At 37.1% G+C, this 24,582-nt stretch overlaps 1 protein-coding gene across 1 annotated transcript; it reads right to left on the bottom strand.

Annotated features, from left to right (window-relative positions):
* Positions 1–3,135: 3,135 nt before the first annotated feature.
* LOC126815765 (lipopolysaccharide-binding protein) lies at positions 3,136–22,836 on the bottom strand. The gene is made up of 15 exons (XM_050541680.2): positions 22,534–22,836; positions 20,539–20,638; positions 19,841–19,972; positions 18,653–18,726; positions 17,481–17,635; positions 17,262–17,325; positions 16,745–16,836; positions 15,089–15,265; positions 13,083–13,157; positions 9,831–9,998; positions 9,280–9,347; positions 8,400–8,442; positions 7,214–7,277; positions 4,163–4,239; positions 3,136–3,569 (listed from the first exon to the last, which is right to left on the bottom strand). Exons 1-15 carry the CDS (start codon positions 22,691–22,693, stop codon positions 3,522–3,524), a joined length of 1,497 nt encoding a protein of 498 aa, XP_050397637.1. The 5' UTR covers positions 22,694–22,836; the 3' UTR covers positions 3,136–3,521.
* Between the last annotated feature and the right edge of the window lie 1,746 nt (positions 22,837–24,582).

Below are 24,582 nucleotides of genomic sequence, written 5' to 3' on the forward strand. Positions count from 1 at the left end.
AATCAATCGCGGTTTGTTTGCGGATTTCACGCGGAAAAAAATTTCAGGGTATAGAATCCGTGGAAAGCCGACCTCCATTTATAGATATTTCTACCTCGACGGCAGAGCTGCGGAAAAAAATCACGGAAAAATTGCGGAACACATGGGAATGAGCACGGAAGACATAAGGATAATTTGCGGGTCACACTCGGCAGTAGCGAATAACTGTGGTATCTGGCGATACTAATCCGTTTGGCACGGTAGAACTGCGAAATAATCGCCGAGTACTTGCGTTATACGCGGAATAAATGCGCAACAAGTGCGGACAATCTTCAGCAACAGCGTTTGGTCTCGGATCAATCAAGGCGTACCTGCGGAAAAATTTGTAAAGAGCAGATGATTTGCACGTGATTTCGCCTATAAAATTGCTGGACCCTTCTTCTTACAACTAGGCTTCCCCTTTGGCATCTTAAAACAATTCTTTGCAATACCTGTTGTCGATGACGAGGTAGAAATATCAATGAATGAAGGATGACTTTGCACGGATTTTATACCCTGCAAATTCTTCCGCGGGAAGTCCGCAAACAGTCCGCGATTGATTCGCGGCTTCCGCAAGTAGTCCGCAAACGAGTCGTATATTAACCGCGCCTAATCCGTGACTAACCCGTCATCACACCGCTCTGTAATGCATCATTATCCATGGTGTCAGGCTATTTACGCCACTTCAGTATCTCATCCGCGTCTAATCCGCAGGTCTCGATTGGTCTGAGACGAAACGCGGTTGCCGAAGATTGTCCGCGCTTGTTCCGCAGTCATTCCGAAGTTCTACCTTGCCAAACGGATTAGTACCGTCAGCTACCGCAGTTATCCCGCCATTGACGAGTGTGGCCCACAAGTTGTCCGAATATCTTCCGTGACGATCCGGGCACATTCCTAAGTGTTCCGCAGTTTCGCCGCCGCTTCGCCGTGATTTGTACCGTAGCTTACCCGTATGTGTTCCGAAGATACCGTGACTGTTCCGAAGGTATTCCGAGAGCGTGTGAAATGGACATTTTCCGTGGAATTTTTTTTCCACTTTTCCGCGTAAAAATGCCGAAGCTCTTCCGTAGAAGCCATTCCGCGGACGTCCGTGAGTACCGCAGCTTTACGCAGCTCAGTGAAATGGGGGTATTAGGCCCGGCATTGCAAGAATTAAACAACAAAAGCAAGTGAATGGATCCAGGGACCAGTCGTGAGATACAAGCTTCACCCAAACTGAAAAAGAAAACTATGATTTACAAGAAAGAGCCAATAGAAATAATGCAACCAGTATGGACGGTGGTCGTCTCCGGAATGGCGATAGTCTGCCAGTTGACGCCATGAGTTAAACGTCAAAAAATTAACAATAATAGGAGCGATGATCCGGACAGAATCCCCGAAAACGCTAAAAAATTAAAGAGCGATTTATTAATCAAATAAGGTAGTTTGGGCGTACATAGTCGTCACCCTGTCCGTCCGCCCGTCAACAATAAGCTACTGTTTTTGACGCACCTTTTTTTCAAATTTGCTGTGAAGAATTGTGGTCATGATTTTACGAAACGTAAGCTATAGTTTTTGAAGGATTTATTTTCAAATTTGTTGTGAAGAATTGTGGTCATGATTTTACGAACCTTATTGATATTTAGCGCTCCTCAGTCTTCCTTCCGTACCAGAAGCATCGGGGCCATGGGAGAATGAACACTATAGATACTGAGCGTTCTGCAAATCTTCGTTTATGATATACCTCTCCCCCCCCCCCGCCTAAAACCTTATGAAATATGGTCCGTGATTCATTTTGGTCATGGGATGACTAACCCTGTCGATATTCAGCGTTACACGACTTTGCCAAAAAATAAAACACACAAAAAAAACGAGAGAGATTATTTTGTTTTTAACATTTTATTTAACATTTAGTGGGAAGGACACTATTGATATTCAGTGAGTTTCCATTCCGGAGTTATCCCCCCATTACTATGGGAAATCCCGTGAAAGGGGGCAGTTTTTAAAGGATTTTATCTTAAAATGTTGTGTGAAGCGTCGTGGTTATGCGAGGATCAACTGTATCGATATCCAGCTTTCCGCTATAAGTTTAAAATACCCCCTTTGACAAACGCAAAAGTCAAATATTACATAGTCGTCTTCGTCTCTCTTGCAGCAATCTAAATGAGTATAAATATTTTAGGAATATTTCGGAAAGCTCCGCGTGATTGTGGCCATTTCTTCGAAGATACCGATCATTTTCTTTTATATTGCTCCTTACATTCTGAGGAGGGGGTAGGGGTGGATGGCCGAATGGTTAGCATGTGCGCGTTGTATCATAAGGTCTGTCATTGAGTCAACTGGCGTGGTTTCGATTCCCCGGTTGTGCGTGACAAGTAGGGTCACCTGTCGTGGCTCATGGGTTTTCTCCGGGTCCTTCGGTTTCCTCCCACCGCTAAATACCCCTGCGCGCGCTAGAGAGAAGAGAGAGAGAGAGAAATGGGTTTTAACGTTCACTCGACACAAACTAGGTCATTTCAGGACTAACATATGGTTTACTTTTATTTCAATAATTCGCTTGCGCGTAGGGGTCTTTAGCAGTGGGGGGAAACTGGAGAACCCGGAGAAAACCCACGAGGTCTGCGCACAAGAAAATTATTGAAATAAAATTGAACCATGTGATAGTCCCGAAATGAACTGGTTTGTGTCAAGTGGTCTCTCCACTCTCTCTCTCATTACATACTGATGCACGCAAAATGTCTATTACCACCCACTTTTATTAATACACAGAATCTGTTATACGGTGTTAGCAACAATCATACTTCGTTCAACATCTTTGATAAAGGTTCACTTCTTATTTTACACCAGCAGATGGTTTTAAGATCAGTTAACATCTTTATCGATCATGATCAAAATGGGAACATGAACAACTGCGTAGCCAATGTGTAAACATGTATATATTAAGTATTGCTTTGTTGTTTATTCACCTATTTCCATATATATATTTATTCTTGTATTTAGGAGAGAGACTATAATAGTATAGGCTATGTCTGTTCCTCAATCCCTTTCAATTTCAGAATAAAATATTGTTTTAAAAATAAAATAAATAAAATATAATAATCTAATGCAAGAAGTGTAATATTTATTGTAAAGATTTTTTTTTTGAATAAAGACATTATACACAAAGTTTAAAAAAGAATAATCATTTATAATAATGCATACTATAATCGAGTCATAAATGCTACTTGTGCTCTACTTCTATAATAACTGAATTATATTAATATTGATAAATTATCATTCATTTATTACAATTATAAAAGTTATAAAACATGTGCAGGTATTATTAGAAGCTTTTTAATATTCATTTATAAAATAGGCTTAGCCAACTGCTAAAAATAGTTTTAAGAGTTAAATTTCAAAAAGATAAAATACAGCAGTCTTCAAGCAAATATCTGTATAAAGATTTTAACATATTCATGTGTTGAACAACCTGAAATATTGGTTTCTTGTACTCTGTTGTGGTTATTAATGACATTATAATCTGTTTATATCTTGGGTTTATAAATCAGATCAGTAGCTATCATCAAGGAATGCTGGAAAATATAATAATTTATATACTGTGCAAAGTTATATAACATATCTAGCGGAGGTGCAATTTGTCCGATATAATTTGTAATAAATCGATTTTTCGGCGATTTCAGGGGCGTTTAAAGTACCTAAAGCTAGGCGGTCAATCACTTTGAATTGCACATGACGTCAGAATTTTTGGACCAAACCCGAATTTTTGGACCAAACCTAACCCTAGCACGGGTTGCGTGTCAGTGTCGCTAAAAATAAACCATCATCTCGTTTATCAACGCGAGATTTCATCAATTCACCATGGCCGGTGTTGTGAGGAATGTCTCCCTTGTGCAAAATTTCCGAATTAGTATACGTTTCAATATGGCGGTCATTCGGGACAGAGATCTATGCTCAAATTATATAGTTCTCTGTGGGCAGGATGAATTAATATCTGACAAGTTATTGGTTACATCATGTAAGTACTTGCTTACTTTCTGTCTAAGTACTGGGAATTAGACAACTTAGACAATTTAATACCTATTTTCTGTGTAATAAGTTGACAATATAATTAATACCTACTTTCTGTGTAATAAGTTGGGAATTAGATAATGCTTTTAATACTTACTTTCTGTATGATAAGTTGAGAATTAGATAATTCTATATCATCAGTTATGGGTAATACCAGACCTTTGCTTCCCAGCGCTGTAAAACAAGTGATACTTTTACTATTTTCAAATACAGAAATAAGCCCGTTGTCCATGTACGCCTTTTCACCGGCGAAAAAGTCTGTTTAATACAGATGTAATGGGACCGTTTCCTTATTTAAGCATTTCAACCCGAGAAAACGCGAGCAGAAAAAAAAGTTGCTCGATGAGATACTTTTTTGCTGGCGCTTTTTCTCGCGAGAAGTGTGCTCATGGCAGACAAACATGGGTTCTCTCACTCGGTAAACCACTGCAGATTCAGGTACATCTAACATCGGCTGTATCCATACAATTGTGATGCGGCTATCGGTTTACTTATTAAGAAAACTTGCCCATTCTAGAAAGAAGTTTTAAAAATGGTATTGTTCGAAGAACGTGTAGAGTTTTCATTGCAAAGTCGTCCTTTGTTTAAAGAAAATGCTTTTATATACATTCATTTAGGTCTTTTATTTATTGTAAAATGTGGGGGGGGGGCGCGAATGGTTAGCACGTGCGCGCTGTATCATAAGGTCTACCATTGAGTCAACTGGCGGGGTGTCGATTCCCCGGTTGTATACGTGACGAGGAGTATAAGGTTGCCTGTCCAACCTCGTGGCGGGTTCTCTCCAGTTCCTCCGGTTTCGTCCCACTGCTAAAAACCCCTATGCGCAAGTGAATTATTGAAATAAAATTGAACCATGTGTTAGTCCCGAAATGACCTAGTTTGTGTCGACTGGACGTTAAACCCCATTTCTCTCTCTCTCTGCTGTAAAATACTTAGGGTTTTATCTTTGATTATCACTCAGCCTATTATCATCGTTTTGATTAAAGATACATTATGTAAGATTTAGATAAAGAACTAGCCATTCTTGCTATTATAGTTCGAAAGTAGATGATGTAAAATGAATAATTTGAAAATTTCATTCAAATTACTCTATTGCAAGCGAAGATATTAGCCTTTGAAGGTTTGACAGACGTGTGAAATAATTTCAACCACCGTACTGGTTGATCGAAGCTAAGTCTCGGTCCCCCATATTTGATTAAATCAAAGTATCGCTGAACCATTCTAATCTATTTAATATCGGAGAAATCTGATGCCATAGAGGGTTGATTAAGGCCTGGATCAGTTAATTAATGTCTAATTAATACTTTGGAAAACATTTCAGGCCTAAAGAAAGACCTGCAATAGGCAGATTTAGCTCTTGCATAATGCATGTTTAAGTTAATGTTATAAGATAAGATTTTATTGTATCGAAAAATCCATTTAGGACAGCATACAATATAAACATGTACATATATTTATAACAATATGACAAATAATATTTACAAATAAGACAAGGAAGGGTAATATTAATCTAGCTTATAAAATAGATGTACTAACAGGACAACAGTATGTAATGTACACATTTACCTCAAACGAGTTTGATAATGGTGCAGCATTCAATACAGTTATGATGCATGGGTATAAGTGTTATAAATAACGAGAAGACTTAGTATAGGTATTTACATGGAAATATGATATAGGGATGCTATAATAATGATATGAATCAAGTTATAGAATATGGAATGAAATATATTAATTCATGGAAATCTAGAGAATAATTTGGATACAAAAATGTAGAGATAGGCTACAAGTAGCTCTACACATTTTATGTTCTTAGATTCATTGAATGAAAAACAAACGCACTAACTTAGTTTGCAACTGTTTTGGGTGGGTTAAATAGGTTTTCTAAGGAATAGGGTAGATAATTATCTGTAAATGCTGGGTATATGTGGACGGTACGTAAATCTTCACACAGTAGACATTCTAGTAAAAAAATGAGCTTCGTCTTCCATTTTTTCTATATAGCATTGTTGGCATATTCTTAGATCTTGCGGGGTACATTTTTGTATCTGCCGATTTCAACGTATATATTTATGGCTCCCTTTACTGTATTACTGTATAAATACTTCGGGTATTATACCTATCAATTTCTCGATAAATAATAAAAAAAGTACTATCGTCGAAACGTTGCATGTTAATAAACTAGTAATTGCCATTCCATAAATGGCTTTAGTGGGTTACTGTTCAATTACCAAATGCCACTCAAAGAAGTTATGACTAGGTCTAATTTACACGGATCTTAAAGTACCGATACGTCATTTTAGCGCTATAGAATAACTTTCAAACTACAATACTGTAAAAAATGCATCTCTAATAGGAGCATCAGTCCGAATTTTGTTCAATTCCGTTCAGTGTGTACAAAGATAATGATATTGAATTTTAATTCCATTAATTTTTGCGACTCGCTACGCAATAAGCCCACCGCCATTTTTTTGTCCGCGAAAATTTATTGATAGGCCTTTTTAAATCCAATTGAATCCAAGCCCGGACATTATCTAGCGTTGGTATTTTGATTTGGTTTTCTTAATTAGATATTAAATAACATATCGGCGGGGGTTAAGCCGTGAGAAATTTGATATTTTGGCGAAAAATGCAAATGACGCATGGGGCCTTTAAGAAACATGATCACTGAGCTATGTTTTGCACAAATTAAAAGAATGACATATATTATAGCCCGTTCAGACGCTTAAGTTGGATTAGTTAAAAAAAAACGGGGATCATTAAACCAGTTTAACTTTGTCGTCTTAACGCAAATGTGGAGCAAATAAACCAGCTCGCGTCCTGTCTTCGAGAAGGCTTCGCCGTCTGAGCTGGTTGGCTTAATATATATAAAAACACCGACTCCAGCTTGCTTTGAGCATGCACAGTACTTAGTAAGTTACAATCCTGTGAAAATATCGGGGTCAGACAATGCCAATGTTATCAAAAGCGTGCGAGAACTGATGCGTAGTTAACTCTAACCTCCGACCGAAGAGGTCAGAATAGTTAATTATAAACTGGCCTGGCTTATAATACGTCTAACGCAACATGATGCTGTCTTAAAAACTCTGGCTATTTTGAACTGGTTTAAAAATAAGGGCCTATACGGTAAATTACTCTAGTGACTCACCATTTAGCTGTGGAAAAACGATCATACCAAGAGCCAATTTCATCATTTTTTGAATAGCTGATACCTATTAAAAACAAAAATCTTGGTAATAATTAAACATACATTATGCAAGAGCTAAATCTGCCTATTGCAGGTCTTTCTTTAAGCCTGAAATGTTATCCAAATAATTAAGGGTACATTATGGGAGATAAGATAAAGAGATGGCAGTTCTTGCTATAATAGTTAAAAACTAGATAGTGTAAAGGTAATTTGCTGAAAATTTCAGTGAAATTGAAATTTTTGCATAGTCTCGGTTATCATTACTAAAATCATTAATATAAACAGCATAGTCTCGATTATCCACTTTTTTTTATTTAATTATCAATGGCCGTTAGCGGCATATAGGAATCTAATCCAGTCAGCATCGAAGGCTAGCCTTGACATCAAGAGTTTATTATGGTCTGAATAAGTTAATTAATGTCTAATTGATAATTTAGATAACATTTCAGGCCCAAAGAAAAACCTGTAATAAGCAGATTTTGCTCTTGCATAATGCATGTTTAATTAACTTATCCAGACCACAATCAACTCTCGATGGCATCGGATTTCTCCGATATTAAATAGATTAGAACAGTTCAGCCATATTTTGATTTAAGCAAAAAATGGTGGAGCGAGACTTAGCTTCGAACAACCAGTACGGTTGTTGAAATTATTGCACGCGTCTTGTTAAATCTTCAAAGGCTAATATCTTCGCTGGTGATAGAGTAATTTGAATGAAATTTTCAAATTATTCATTTTACATTATCTATTTTCGAACTATTATAGCAAGAATGGCTAGCTCTTTATCTAAATATCACATAATATGTCTTTAAATTCCTTCTTGGCATTATTCTGGCCATTAAATAAACCCCCAAGCTAAAAATATGATATTTCAAAGAATGGATGAAAATTAAACAATAGGCCTAATAAGGTGGTCACCAACAATCTATATCTTTACCAAACTTTGATGGGTCATGACCAAGATCAAAGCCAGTTTGTGTTGATGTTGCTAACTTCAAATCAATAACTTTGATCATACTTTAGATTTTTATATAAAAGAAGTCCCGGTTGTAAAAGGAAAGTATCTTTAACGAAGCTTATGCATGTCTCTAGGTTTATGCATTATCACATTCTTAACCACCCCTTTTCCATAATGTAAAATACTCACACGGACATTTCCAATATTAGATTTAAGCACTTTAAGTTCCAATCTACAAAATAAATATAAACATTTCAAGTGTAACAAGTTTGTTCTTTGAACAGTCAGGAAAACTGCACAAAAAAGAAAGGAGACAAAGAAATCGCCCATAAGCGTTAACCGCCCAGTTAGTAGTACCACCAGTGTGTAAGTCGTGGGGCGACAGACTGTACAAATTTATGTTCTGTCAACTCTCACAAAACAGAATTGGCAGGTAGGTCTCGAAATTCTGTTCCATTTCCGATCTTCTCGTTCACAAGAATTTGCTCCCACCAATGAACCCAAATGGCAGGAAATTGGGATCTGTGGTCTTATACTATCTCATCACTATCATATTCATGGTAGTGAACCACCCAGGTAGTAATACCACTAGTGAGCGGGTCATGGGGCGATAGACTGTGCAAACGTTTTGCCAACTTTCACAAAACAGGCAGAATTGACAGGTAGATCTCGAGATTCTGTTCCATGCGGCAAGCAATGACCTTAAATGCCAGGAAAATGACTCATAGTTACAAATCTGCTTTCCGACGAGATAACGATCAGCAAACAGCTATAAAGGCAATACGATCTATGTTGACATTCATTGTGGGGTGGGATAGCGCCCTAGATTCCCACCCCCCTCCCCAATACATATATAGTTTCTAGATCCGCTACTGTATGTAATGGCAACTGTTATCCATTCAGATCACTGCAGTATAGTCTCAATTTACTATTTATTTTCTGAGCTTTCCTATCTCCAATATGGAACTGAGTGGCCAAATTTATGGAAGCAGTAATAAACCAGCAAACTTTATAGATAGTAAAATGTACATAAATAACATTAAAGAGATCATAATAAACTACCACTTACAATGGGTTAGATATTTTAGCATAAAGAAGTTGACCTTTTAATGAAGCTTGTGCTGTAAATCCTAGTGTCTGAAATTTAAATGAAAAAATAAATTACTTACATACCGGTACTAAACGTCGCCCAAGTAAATAAGTAGCTGTTTTTCATATAAAGTACTCCGTGTTCGAACCCGATCAGTGATGTAGGACTGAGGATCTGGCAAACAACAACGTATAGTCGTTCGGGTGGGACGAAAGGCTGAGGTCCTGTGTAGAACAACCACTGATATTTGGAATTCGAAATAGGCCGGTAATGCTGCTGTCCGCGCAAAACTTCCCTCTTATCACACTGTGTGGCGTGCCCAGGCGGTGCAGAACGTTAAACCCATTTCATTTCCACAAGAATGTGTTATATTTTTATAATTATGACCTAGTTTAAAATACACCTAAACATACAGATACACAAGGGTGGCAACTCCCATAACATGTTGAGGCATTAAAATGTTATAGAATTACTTTTGATAAATTATATGAAAGGAGTATCTATCACATTTATATAAAAGGTCTACCTACCACCTTCAGAGTAAGAATTAAAATATCAGCCCTGTCCTTTTTCTGGGCATAAATATTAACAGTTCCTGAACCATTTACTTTCAATGAACCATCGCCTATTGATAATACTGGTGCTTTTGTTCCAATCATATTTAACTTTAGTTGACAATTCGGATACTTTTTACCAATCTAGAAAATTAAGGTTTATAAAAAGCATTTAAGTTTGTAGGAATTTGAATACACACAAACTAGGAAATATTATTTACTATTTAAAGTACTTATATTCAAGACAAAAAATCTCCAACTATCCACATTAACCAGCGGCTGCCAGGTACGATACGCCCACATTTTGCAAGAGATGGATAGCGAACAAGCTAAAAACAAACAGGATTGTTTGTACAATCAGGGGCAATAATCCAGAAAGTTATGGCCTGAAATGCGCAAATATCAAAAGGGTCTGAGATCTTTTGGATATAAAGATGTGTTTTAAGTTTCATCAAAATCGGATAAAAATTGTGACCTCTAGAAGATCCACAACCTTCGTATTTCATATTTTTACACAATTTGCGTACAAAGAGCAGACATTTTGTCGGGCTGTTTTATTTCGATTTTCCAGAAATTTGAATTCAACATTCATTATGGTGGAATGGTGATATATCTAAACGGTTTTTGAAATCTGAACTCAATCAAAATTACGGTGTAACAATAATATATTCGAACGTTTTTTTTTTAAATCGGCTAATAATTGTGACCTCTAGACGGATCACAAGCTAAAAACGTGATTTTTCGTGCACTCAGGGGCCATAATTGGGGAAGTTAAGGTCCGATATGCGCGAATATCGAAAGGAACCAATATCTTTGGGTTATAAACTTATATTTCAAGTTTCAACAAAATTGCATAAAAATTGTGACCTCTAAAGAGTCCACAACCTTGATATATCATATTTTTACGCTATTTGAGTACGAGGGCCGGATATTTTGTTTGTCAGTTTTGGTCCGATTTTTACGAAATTCAAACTCAACCATCGTTAGGCTGTAACGGTGATATATTCAAACGGTTCCTTAAATCGGATAAAAATTATGACCTCTATAGGGTCCACAAGCTAAAGCTGATTTTTTTCGTACAATCAGGGGCCATAATTAAGGAAGTTACGGTCAGATATGTGCGAATATCGAAAGGAACCGAGATCTTTGGGTTATAAACTTACATTTCAAGTTTCATCAACATCAGAAGAAAATTGTGACCTCTAGAGAGTCCACAACCTTGATATATCATATTTTTACGCTATTTGAGTACGAGGGGCGGCCATTTTATCTGTCAGTTTTTGTCCGATTTTTACGAAATTCAAACTCAACCATCGTTAGGGTGTAACGGTGATATATTCAAACGGTTCCTTAAACTGGATAAAAATTATGACCTCTATAGGGTCCACAAGCTAAAGCCGCGATTTTGCGTACAATCAGGGGCCATAATTCAGGAAGTTACGGTCCGATATGCGCGAATATCGAAAAACCGATATCTTTGGGTTATAAACTTACATTTCAAGTTTCAACAAAATCGGATAAAAATTGTGACCTTTATAGGATCCACAAGCTAAAAACGTGATTTTTCATACAATCAGGGGCCATAATCAATGAAGTTACGGTCCGATACATGCCAATATCAACAGGAACCGAGATCTCCAGGAGATAAACCTATATTTCCAGTTTCGTTGAAATCGGATAAAAATTGTGACCCGTAGAGTGTCCACAAACAATTGTGGACGGACGGACGGACACAAGGTTGGTCCACAACCTTGTATTACATGCGTTGCCGCCATATTTATGTATAAACGGGGTGTGCATTTTTAATGTGAAGTTACGATCCGATTTCTACCAAAATCGATATTTTGTATAACAAACACCAAAATGTGACACTAGAGGGGCCACCAGCTATGGAAGTGATTGTCGTGCAATAAGGGGCAATAATTCGAGATTACAAGCCAACAGTGAGGCTGATGTCCCCCGCCGAAATAGGAAAATAATTAGAGGACACATATAAATTTATCACAAATTATCTTTTACAAAGTATTGAACAATCAAACAGTATATCTTTACTTATAGTCTAACAATCAAAGTAGGAGAGTTATTGTTTTCCAAAGTCTCGACCAATCAAATTGCGTATCGCTCTGCTTACCCTGAGCAGAAAATGCTCATTATCAAACTTAGTCAAGGTATTACTGTAATGAAACTATACACCAAGTTTCATCAATCTCACTTAATTAGAACTAAAGTTATCGTGTCCCAAAGCATCAACCAATCAAATTGCTTATCTCTGCTTACCCTAAGCGGAAAATGCTCATCTTCGAACTCCATCAAGGCATTGACCTAATCAACACATACACCAAGTTTGAACATTCTAGCTCAATTAGGAAGAGAGTTATCGTGCCCCAAAGTATCAACCAATCAAATTGCTTATCTCTGCTTACCCTAAGCGGAAAATGCTCATCTTCGAACTCCATCAAGGCATTGACCTAATAAACACATACACCAAGTTTGAACATTCTAGCTCAATTAAAAGTTATCGTGTCCCAAAGCATCAACCAATCAAATTGCTTATCTCTGCTTACCCTAAGCGGAAAATGCTCATCTTCGAACTCCATCAAGGCATTGACCTAATCAACACATACACCAAGTTTGAACATTCTAGCCCAATTAGGAAGAGAGTTATCGTGTCCCAAAGCATCAACCAATCAAATTGCTTATCTCTGCTTACCCTAAGCGGAAAATGCTCATCTTCGAACTCCATCAAGGCATTGACCTAATAAACACATACACCAAGTTTGAACATTCTAGCTCAATTAGGAAGAGAGTTATTGTGTCCCAAAAAGTGTGACGGACAGACAGACGGACGGACAGACAGACGGACGGACAGACAGACAGACAGACAGACAGACAGACAGACAGACAGACAGACAGACAGACAGACAGACAGACAGACGGACGAACCCATTTTAATAGTCCCCTGCTTTCTTTGAAAGGCGGGGGACAAAAATCACAAAAATTGTGATCTTTGCAATCTCTAGAGGGTGTCCATAAAAATGTGAAGGGACGCCCGACTTCATAAGGCGGCCACATGAAAACATGGGCATTTAAATATGCTTATTGGCCATCTGACTTATTTTGTCCTTAAATAAACTACACTTCATATCCCTTAAATACTAAACGTAAGAAACATGAACTGTTTATATCCTCCATGTTCAAATATAGGTTAATTTGAACTAGAATACTTACCGGGGGTACGAGTTTACCTATACATTTAGATCCCCTACAGGTTGTATTTAATTTTGATTGGTTTTCTGGTGGTAACTGAAAATACAATACAATTTTAACAAGGATTTATCAACGTCACGTTCCATGATAGTACTGAAGAGTTGTGGAAGAAGCTAATTACCTTAAAGGAGCTAAACCTAACTCTATAATATTATCAACAATATTCGAAATTATAAGCACGAATTAGAATTTAGTATTGGTCCATTTCAATCAATATTGATGTTGTTATTTTCTAGTGAAAATATCTGATCCTAATATCCAACATTTAAGACACGGTGAGCATTTTAAAATCAGTATACGAGTCGTGTACGCTATATTTTTGGGCGCCATTTGTAATGAATAAAGCAAACCATATACTACAAGACAATGCAGAAGAAATTAGTTATGACCGATTCACAAACGACAAAATAATAATAACAAACCCTTTTTAGAATGGCCGTAGCAGGCGAAAACGACCGCCATTCAATTTGGACTTTTCAAGTATTTCACCGAACATAATCGATTAGAAATTACAATTGATCTTTTACAAATTCAAATTACATTAATATGTGCCTTTACACCCATTTTCATCTACATGTATTTAAGGTTTCAAAGAATAGAGCTATACGATACGTCCTTTAATAACACATAGATAGAATTAAACCAGCCAGGGTTTAGACACGTTACTTAAAGATACATTATGGAAGATTAAATCGAGAGCTGACAGGTTTCGCTATAATAGATAAACATACATTATGCAAGAGCTAAATCTGTATATTGCAGGTCTTTCTTTAGGCCTGAAATGTTATCTAAATTATTAATTAGACATTAATTAACCTATCCAGACCATAATCAACTCTAGATAGTATGGCTAGCCTGTGATCTGTAGTGGATTATGAGCCGATTTACTGCATAACTTTCCATCGCGATTTAACGATTAAGTGGATAATCAAGACTATGTTGTTTATCGTACTGACTTTAGTAATGATGAACGAGGCTAGGCAGAAATTTCATTCGTTTAGTTCTGGGTTCATAGTGGATCAATTTGAATGAAATTTTCAGCAAATTGCCTTTACGTTATCTAGTTTTTAACTATCATAATAAGAACTGTCAACTCGTTATCGAATCCCTCATAATGTATCTTTAAATAATAGATACAGTAACGGGAATATTCCGAAAATTTCAGTCAAATTACTTCATTCTAAGCCGAGAAATAATTATTTTAAAAACCTTGTAGCCTCAATTGTCATTGTTGACGAAAATAATTGAAGAGCTTAGGACTAGAGTCGCGGCGAGGGGGCATAACTCTAACTTACCTTATTCGCAATCTTTAAGTGGCATTTAGCGATCGGAAACACATTAACAGAACACAGTTTTTATGGGATACAATCACTAGTTTTATTCTAAAAGCACGACGTTTCAACAAGTATCCTTTTATCGTTATTGTGCTTGATAACGATAAGAGGATACTTGTCGAAACGTCGTGCTTTTAGAATAAAACTAGTGATTGTATCCCATAAAAACTGTGTTCTGTTATCTTATTCGCAATGAATTGCTTACTCATTTGATGAACTGGCGATTTGAATCGGGCTCAGACTTTGTGAAGACTTGGTACTCGACTCGACATGGTCAGCGACTTGGGACTCGTCTCGGACTTAAGGGCCGGCGACTTGGGATTCGACTCTGAGTCTAGGTCCTGCGATTTGTTCAAACCTCTGCATGTTACCTTGAAGTTGATAGTGTGTGTACACGCTGCATTAGTCCTCAAGGAGGCAAAACTTAAGCAGCATGTACACTATCAAGTTCTCGGTAATATAGGCCTACTGGTCAACTTTTGGGAAACATGTTGGGCAAAATTTGTCCATTTCACATCTGCCTTTTTGTCTAAAGGTCACAATCCAAAATACTATTGTCTCTAGCACTGGTCACCATATTACAGCGCAATACAGGTATAATCTAAAAAAATTGACTATATGCATTAGACTTACGTCTTGAGATGAAAAATTATATTTAAGGTATCCATGTTTAAGAGCTGTATAACCCATAGAATTAGCCATATAATCAGACAACCATAGGTACACCATCTTGGATTTATCATTATTTTCTGGTATCGGTTCTGGTTGAAATGGTGCTTCTGTTTTATCACCATTCCAAAATATCTCACCCTAAAAATATAAGACATAAGCCAGTAAGAAATATACAGTATAGAATTGGAATGAAATGAAGCTTAACGTACTAATGTTCTGCACCAACCCTGTTGGTGAGGATGAGTATACACCATGTATTATGCTATGAGGGAAGTTTTGACTGATCAGCTGTATTTCTGTCTACCCTGTCTACTCTGTCAAGGATTCTTTTAAATGCAATCCAACATGCACAGGAAACCTTGGTTATGTCTATTTTAAAATGATAAGAAAGGACAGCAAATTTGGCAGACATTAAGTATGACGGGGGATTTGAGTCAAAAGTCAGTGCTATGTTGTTAGTGCTATTACATGTCCAATGTTGCAAATGTTGAATGTAATGTGTAAATTTGACTAAGTCAAAAGTAAAAAATCCTGTAATACTGACAAATACATCGTGTAAAATGACATCTACTTTTTGTCATTAAACATTTCACAATAAGCCGAAGTCCATCTACCCAGAACTTTAAACACTGAACTCTGACATCTTCTCATTTGACACTCGCCCTATGTATTGTACTCTTCGACATATGTCTTGTGTATCGTAACACAGAACAAGTAATGAAATTAGCCAGTATGCAAATTAGTTCACGCGGTACCTATGACTGTCTCTTTTTGGTGCTGTCATCTTTTGCATTATAATGCTATCCTGTTTATAAATTATATAATACCCATCCATGGGCCATTGTTAATTCTTCTCCTTTTATTTGTTGGGCTATTATATTTTGTATTGTATATACTTCTCATGAAGGGAAGGATGGTTAAGTTGTGGCACCTTTCTATGTCCACATTGCTCATGGACTGTCGCACACGTTCACACAAAACCCTGGCGACTTCAGAGTAAAATTCTTCGTAGGAAAGTCTATGAATTCTACGAAAAATCTCTTGTGTTATATGTGGAAGCCGAGATATTTTACATTTCTTTCTTTATGTAGAAAAAAAAATCATGAAATCAACACCCGGTTGCAGGCTCATGCCGGGGGAAATTCCCTGCTTCAAAATTATGTTTTCTTCACGCGAGATGTCACGTGATTAAAAATAGGTACCGTCTGATATTATTTTCATACTGGCTAATTTCATGTCGTGAGTTCTGTGTTACGATGTAAAAGTGAAATGTTGAACGGTACAATACATAGTGCGCGTGTCATATGAGAAGATGTGAGAGTTCAATGTTTAAAGATCTGGGTAGATGGAGTTAGGCGTGTTGTGGAAATTTTGAAATGTCTAATGTGCATGAAATGTTTAATGACAAAACGTAGATGTCAATTTACACGATGTATTTGTCAGTATTACAATATTTTGTTAAATTTAACGTCCTCCAATTTACACATTACATTCAACATTTGCAACAATTGTAGATGTAAAAGCACTAACAACATAGCACTGACTTTTGACTCAAATCCCCCGTCATAATTAAGAAGTCCATTTAGCCTATATGTTTGATAAATATATTAAGAATACCTTATGATGTGTTTCCATATATGAACTTGTAAATGTTGGAGTAGATATCAAGCTGTAATCTAATAAAAACTTCTTAGCTAAAACAACAGTCACTGAAATAAATAAGTACAGGAAAATTGAAACTAAACTAAAGCCTTGATTAGTTGAGACTATGAAATTGAAACAAGTTTATTCCCAAAAGTCTATTTATAGAAACAAAGAAGGCATTACAGAACGAATGGATTCTAACTATATAAAGAAGAACTATTTGATTTTTACCCTGGCCCCATATATGTTTATATCATATTTATTAATACTCTGATGACAGCATTGTCGAAATGGACCCGATTTTAAGCTTCTCTTGCTCTACAATAGCCAACCCGAACCCGAACCTTAGCTGGATATAGCTCACCACCTGTTTAATAAACAATATTATATTCAGAATATCTGAATGGGATGAGGCAATAGGCGGGCCTATGTGAAAAGCCCGTTCGATCACTTGCTTGTTCCTACCCCAGATCATGAAAAGCGGGCATACCTGGTAATTTTTGTAACTCCTTTTCTCCGTCAACGTTAACGGCCTCTTTGACAATTTGGATTAGCTAAAATTACAAAATGAATTAATTAATGGACTATTCTTACGTAGCAGGCAGACAAGCGCAAACAGATCCATATTCCGCTTAGTACCCACATTGTCCACAATTACCGACTGAACTCCTGATTTGCTTAAATATTGATGTGAGGTTTATAACATTACCTTTTCTTGTAGGATTCCTTTGATCTTTCGCTCTATGGTACCTGAGAAGAGATTATAAATCCATGATAGTCCACCACGAAACTTAACACGTACACTGCCGATACTACAACTACCTCCTGTTGCTGTTAATTTTGGTCGACCGTTAGAATCTTTTCCTACGATAACAGAAAATAGAATTGAAAATTAGTGGATTAATAATACTGTAAATGACCGTATATGATTCTGAGAACACAACCACATTACTAGGTTGTCGTGCAAGATACGCCTACTATCTCCCAACAGATGGACTGTGAGACATGGAACATCGACAGGGCACATCCCCTCATTGTGTCATTGCTTCACATCAAATTAGAAAAAACAATTATAGTCTTTAATGAGTTCACAAGGTTTTCAGAAAAAGTGGCATAATTCTGGAAAGAAAGGTCGCGACACGCTGAATATCGATAGACTTTGTCATCTCTTGATTCCAATGTTTCACATCAAATTCGAAAAAAACAACATGTTAACAATGTAGCCTTGGCAAAGGGGAGGAAATCCGGAGCACAAGCAGTTTCGGTCTGATGCACATCAAAATTGAGCTCATCCAAGATATTTTGATATCAGTTACCACTACAGTGTATCTGCTTAATGGGACGGGGCAATTTTAACGGGAAGTTACGACCCAAGGGCAGCCAGTATCGACCCCATCCATGATCTTTTTGTAATAACATTTATCATCAAAATCTAACAAAAAAGGGACTTCTAGGGTGTCCACAAGCTAATGTTGCTGATTTTAGTCAAATCAGGGGCCATAATCCAGGAAGTTACGGTCCAACATGTGCCAAAATGCGAGATGTTTGGGATAAAAATCGGATAAATGTGACCACTAGAGTATACACAAAAAATGTAAACGGTCGTCAGGACTTTCCAAACGGGCGGACAGAGACAACGATATAAGATGTCCACACCAAAGTGTGGGCCTTTATAAATACCAGCCATATTGCTACATGCACTACTATCATTTAGTTTTATCATTACAAACTACACCATGCTCATTAAGCACTACACTTGTTTTTATTCCGCAATCATCTTGAACACACACAGAGTCTGGTCAAACTTTTTTGTTGGATTGCTGTTGGAAAGTACCTAAATCTGCACCTTTGCCCTCTACAATAACCAGGAAACAACCTTACCAACATTTATTATAATAGAAAAGGAGATTCCATTCGCAGAAACATGAAACCGTCCATGGTCAGATATTTTAAACCTGAAAAAAAAAATCACATATTTTTACCATTACCGACAGTTAGAATTACGAATCAAATAATATATTTATCTATTCAGATAAATATTGCGAACTATCTCAACGTGAGCCAACATATCTAAATGAAGAGTGAAATGCCACATTAATAGCTGGGTGTTATCGTCCGTTTAAAATGGTATTGCAGACCGATTTTTCCCAGTTATGATTGTGAGGCCAAGTGTTTTATTAGATTTCGGGCACTTTATTTTGTTAATTCGGTACAAATTCGCGACACTCAATAAACAAAAAAGTAAAATTAGAGTTTTATTAGACTTGGGACACTTTATTTTGCCAACTAAACTATTTCATATTTTCCACAGATTGCCCAAAAGTTAGTGTTTGGAGGTGGAGGTGGGGGAACAGCTACCCCCCCCCCCCCAAACCCCTGGCTCATACACCTATGCAGGAACCCTTTCTCTCAGCTGGCTATATGTTTAACAAAATGCCTCCGAGTCACCCTTTTCCAAAAAAATAACAGTTTTGAACGGACGTATAAGGAAACGAAAAATCATCACAAGGGCGATTCCGTTTTAAGCTGGACTTGAATTATCAGTTCGTTTAGTCGTAAAGACATTGGAGAAACCGTAGGGACTTACATAGTAGCATACCCACAGTTTCGGAGCGGGGATTTGGTGGTCCCATTAATTACCCCAATAACTGTACCCGTTCAAGCAGATCCGATCTTGTGCATAACACATGCCTTTAGACTACAGTGGGCTATCGTCCGTAAATATCATTTTGTGACAATGATAATGGAAACAGATCTTCAACAATTACACAGTTGAATGGTCAATCTTACTCTGAATATCTCCATGATTCAAATATTTCATCCCCGTATACCAATCTACACATATAATTATGTACATAGCATAACTAATTAGCATAAAATTGCAGTCTATGCAAATTACTGTTGCCGAGAAATAAACCTTTAAGGGAGCCAGTAACCCCACAGAATGCTTTGTTTCCTAAAACAAGAGAAGCGAATTATAAGTCAGAAAGTGGTCACCAGAACAATGTCGAAAGACAAACAAATCACATTACTTATAACAACATAATATGTCTACCAAAAACTTCTTACCATCCTCTTTTATACCTATACCGCCAGTTACCATTCATCGCTACACCAGCACCAGTTACACTCCATTTTAAACCTTGATTTGGAACAGGAGTTATACCACCAGATGGTTTAGTAAAACTTGTGATAGTCATACTGTAAATATACATATATAATAATTATAAAACGAATTAGAGCTGTGGGGATGAAAATGATATGATTCAAAATTGATCACTTGGTGTAAGTGATAATGCCCCTATAATTAATGTGCCAACCATTTTTCAAGTATCATATTGGGTTGATTTAATGCTTCATTTCGATTAGTGATTATGATTAAATTGCCATATTGAATGATTAAGTGAAAGTCGGCTTACTAATTTTATATCTTTTCGACAATAGAAAATAAAATTGCAGTTTCCTGTATTTATTATTTAAAGAGAATTTTAAAACAATACAGATTTCAAGAGTCCTGTGTATTTTAAAAAACGATCACACAACGTGAAGTTAAGAATAATGAAATCCGGGGTGTCACATTCTTTATTAGGAAGCATGTGACCAGGATTGGCTTACAATCCATATTTGGCAAACGTCTCTGGGTTAGCGTGATGGTATAGTGTCACATACTATTTCTACCTTTCTTTTCTTTTAATATACTGTACCTTAGATATTATAACCTGCGCAATCCAGTTACTATCCTTCAAAATAACTATAATCATATTTACCTTGTCATTTGATAGGTAATACGCTTTGCTGTACCAGATTGATCTGGGACTTTCATACCTGTTATTTTTCCAGACAGAGCATTAATAGCTTCATTTGCAGCTGTAACGAAAGGGTAATTTAAACATACATTATGCAAGAATTACATCTGCATATTGCAGCTCATTCTTTTGGCCTGAAATATCATCTGACCAGACCATAATCAACTCTTGATTTGAATACATTTTGTGGTGGATAAATGGATAATCGAGACTTTGTTTATTATTATCGTACCAACGTTAGTAATGACGATCGAGGCTAGTCTAAAATTGAATCCCTTATATCTCGTTTCAGAATAAAGCACTTTGGCTGAAATTTTCAGCTTATTCTGTTTTCATTATCTACTTTTTAACTATTATAGCGATAACTGTCAACTCTTTATCTAATCTTACCTTATGCCCCTTTAATGTAATTTAATGTCTTTCGACCAACTCTGTAGATTTACATTTCATTACATACATGTATCGAATCTGTCGTACTTAATTAAATTCATATGGCACTAATAATATTGTCATAATTTCAGATAAAATACAGTTACGTCATTGGCCTGTAAGAAACTTGCAGCCCTTTTAAATTAATGTTAAACCAGGATAAAACGGTCTTCCGTTAAACGTGTTTCTTTTAATTTGAACTCGCGATTCTGCACCCTGTGTCCCCCTTTTGCAGTCCTCCGCATCAAAAATCAACACTTTTATTTTATAAACTATTTTTTAGTCAGATTTGTAACTGATTGGGCACATGCATAGTCTACATTACACGTCCTATTTCCCTGTCAAATATAGGTACCTGTATATATTTTATAAATAATAAACAATGAACAAGTTAAGATATCAGTACATGATTAAGTGTGTGCTTCGTTTGCCCATATTTTGAGCTGGTGTTATAATTGTCCATTGAACATCCTGGCGGTTCGAAATACGAGTGGACAGTTTTAAAGTAACCAGTATAAGGCCTTAGCTACGAGAACGTAGCTAAAAACGTTGAAACATGCTGATGTGCTTGTTTTTAGCTACGATTGGGTGCCTTTAGTTTCACCTGGCAAACTTAATTTCTCTATTAATGCATGTAACATCTTAAAAATAAGTTAATTTTATAATATTAGAGCTTATTACACATACGTAGCCCAATCAATTAAACAACTTTTATTTATCAGCAAATATTGATATACATTGATATTTGGGTAGATTGGTTTTACGGAGAGTGTGCCCTTTTCAAGATTAAATCATGGAGATAAGATGGAAAAAGACCGTTTCTAATTTTATGAATAAATTTGAGTTTATGTCTTCTACAACTCTCTTTTAGCACAATAAAGAACGGATTTCTTCGTATAGAAGTCTGTGGCTGGTATCCCTTACAACGCCACACTTGGACCTAATTGCGCCCAGTTGTAGGTGCTGTAATTTGTCAAACTGATCGACAGTGCTATTCCTTATGCAGTTTCGTTGAAAAATTAAGTCTGAATGTTTGTGGACAGAGAGATCCTTGATAGGAGCGCTGTTTAGTAGGTAAGAATATAAGGTAAACTTATAGAAATTTGCTTAGTTGTCAGTACTAGTTCCCCAGTCTTGCGCACGTTTTAGCCCATGAGTTGACGTTTACCAGGTCATTGTTGTAGTATTTTCACATTGGGTTGGGTCATCAATTTTCAGATAAAGGGAAGTATCATCAGCAAAGCATCGAACATTTGATGTAATAAATGTCATGTATATAAATGATCAAAAGAACCATTGTGGAACCATTGTAGAACCATTGAAGGATGTCTCCTCTTATCCCCTTATGTAACATTTTCTGTAATTGTGGCCTGGAAACCGGTGTTTTCCTTTATCAAAATTATATCAGCCGACTTTGTGACTCTGTGGTCATTTATTTTCTTTTTAAATTGTTAAATTACAATACCTCCTGGTCGATCATCATCACCCCTTCAGCCCCACCTAAAATCATATTTATATATAACATACCGTAGGCCAATGCCTTTTCTGTAATTCTGGTCTGAAATCCTGGGTTATGCGGGACAGTAGCGCCATTGGTGGAAGCAGAAGCATCTACGACTGTAAACACAATTACGGCAAATAATACAGTCTGTACAGCAGCTGTTGAATGTGGAAACTTTCCCATCATTTCTGACTGATATTGCGTTCTTTCTTGCCTTTCTCTTTTCGTTCACGGTTTTCAAATAAAACGCATAGACAGGTCTTCAAATAAACAAGCTTATATATTCTTATCTACATATAATTAGCATATTTCCAACGACCAGGACTTCCTTGTTAAAACGTATTCTTTCGCGCGAAGGCGGATATAAAACTGCAACATATATCAGAACAAAAAAAAACGATCTTTATAATTACGAAACATGACAGTGAAAAATACTTGAATATACCAGATATGGTACAGAAGCGTATAAGTATGGTGGCTGAAAGCGTCCATTTAGATCGGCGGGTTTCTAGATACAACGCGAGAGTCGCCGTTAAGCCAGCACGACGAAAAAGGCGCCGATCGGCGACTTTTTCGTCGTACTACCTTATCGGCGACCCGCGACTTTCACAATACGAGAGTCGCCCTTAAGCCACGCGCCGAAAAAGTCGCCGAAAAAATCGGCGCCTTTTTCGGCGACTTGCTTAACGGCGACTCTCGCCTCGGAAGTTTATAGTTAGTTACATGCGCAATGGCTACATTTTACACACACAGATCAACAAATATTTCTACGCCGTAATGTAGGGCGAAAGTTATTTTTAGTCTTTCTCTCCCTTTCCCTTTTCCCCCTTTTGAATGGCGATTTTTGGTGTAGAATCGAAGAAAGGGGTTTGATAATACATTTTCTGCCGGTTTTGGTGAATATTCATGATTTTGAGAGGTCGGTTAGGTTGAAATGTAGGGCCGAAAATTGCATGTTTATTTGGCAAACCTCATACATGCTTTTGTGCAAGAGTTTGCCACATGTTGCTCCATCTGTGGCAGAAAGTAGGCTAGCCTACAAGTCCTAACTCATCCAAAAGCTCCTCCATTTTATATACAAGAAGTAAAATGTAGCCATTGCGCATGTAACTAACTATAAACTTCCGAGGCGAGAGTCGCCGTTAAGCAAGTCGCCGAAAAAGGCGCCGATTTTTTCGGCGACTTTTTCGGCGCGTGGCTTAACGGCGACTCTCGTGTTGTGAAAGTCGCGGGTCGCCGATAAGGTAGTACGACGAAAAAGTCGCCGATCGGCGCCTTTTTCGTCGTGCTGGCTTAACGGCGACTCTCGCGTTGTATCTAGAAACCCGCCGATCTAAATGGACGCTTTCAGCCACCATATATAAGGGTCATGCAATATTTTGTAGAACACATCGAGATCGTGCGATCCTGTGATACTTTCTCGAGAACTCAATTTAATGTTCTCGAAAGCCTCTAATAATTTTCTCGAGAATCTCCCATCCCGTGTTAAATAAAGATCTCGAGAATTTGAGTTAATGTTCTCGGGATCGTGCCATCCTGTGTAAATTTTCTCGAGTTCTCGTGTATTTTTATGTGTGCGCGTAGTTTTAACGTTTTCTCAGCGTCCCACAACCTATCGTTTCGGAGTTTACCCCCCCCCCCCCCCATACACACACACACTTTCCCGAAAAACTTAATAGCACGATAGAGCCTACAGTTTTTAACGGATTTGTTTCAAATTTTGTGTTATTAACGGATTTTCGATATTCAGTGTTCCGCGACAAGGATAACCCCTGTTAATTTTCAGCAATATAAGATTTCGGTCACAGAGATTAGATTTCTTGAAGAATGCTAGATCCTTAGTCAATTTATTAAACAACCCAGTTTTCCTTTCGAATAATCTGCTGTTCAAGCATAAATGCTGCGTTGGCGTATCTCCACACTTTGCGTGACTATCGTTCACATTTCTTTTGAATCATTAGTGTCACAAGCAGAGGAACCCTATTTATTTTCGGCGTAACAATGAACCTTATTGATTTGCAGCGCTCCCTGAGGTTTTCTTATGGCATTATTCCTATTTTCCGGTTAACCTTGTG

Source organism: Patella vulgata, chromosome 3 (assembly GCF_932274485.2).
Source record: "Patella vulgata chromosome 3, xgPatVulg1.2, whole genome shotgun sequence".
Classification (NCBI taxonomy): domain Eukaryota; kingdom Metazoa; phylum Mollusca; class Gastropoda; family Patellidae; genus Patella; species Patella vulgata.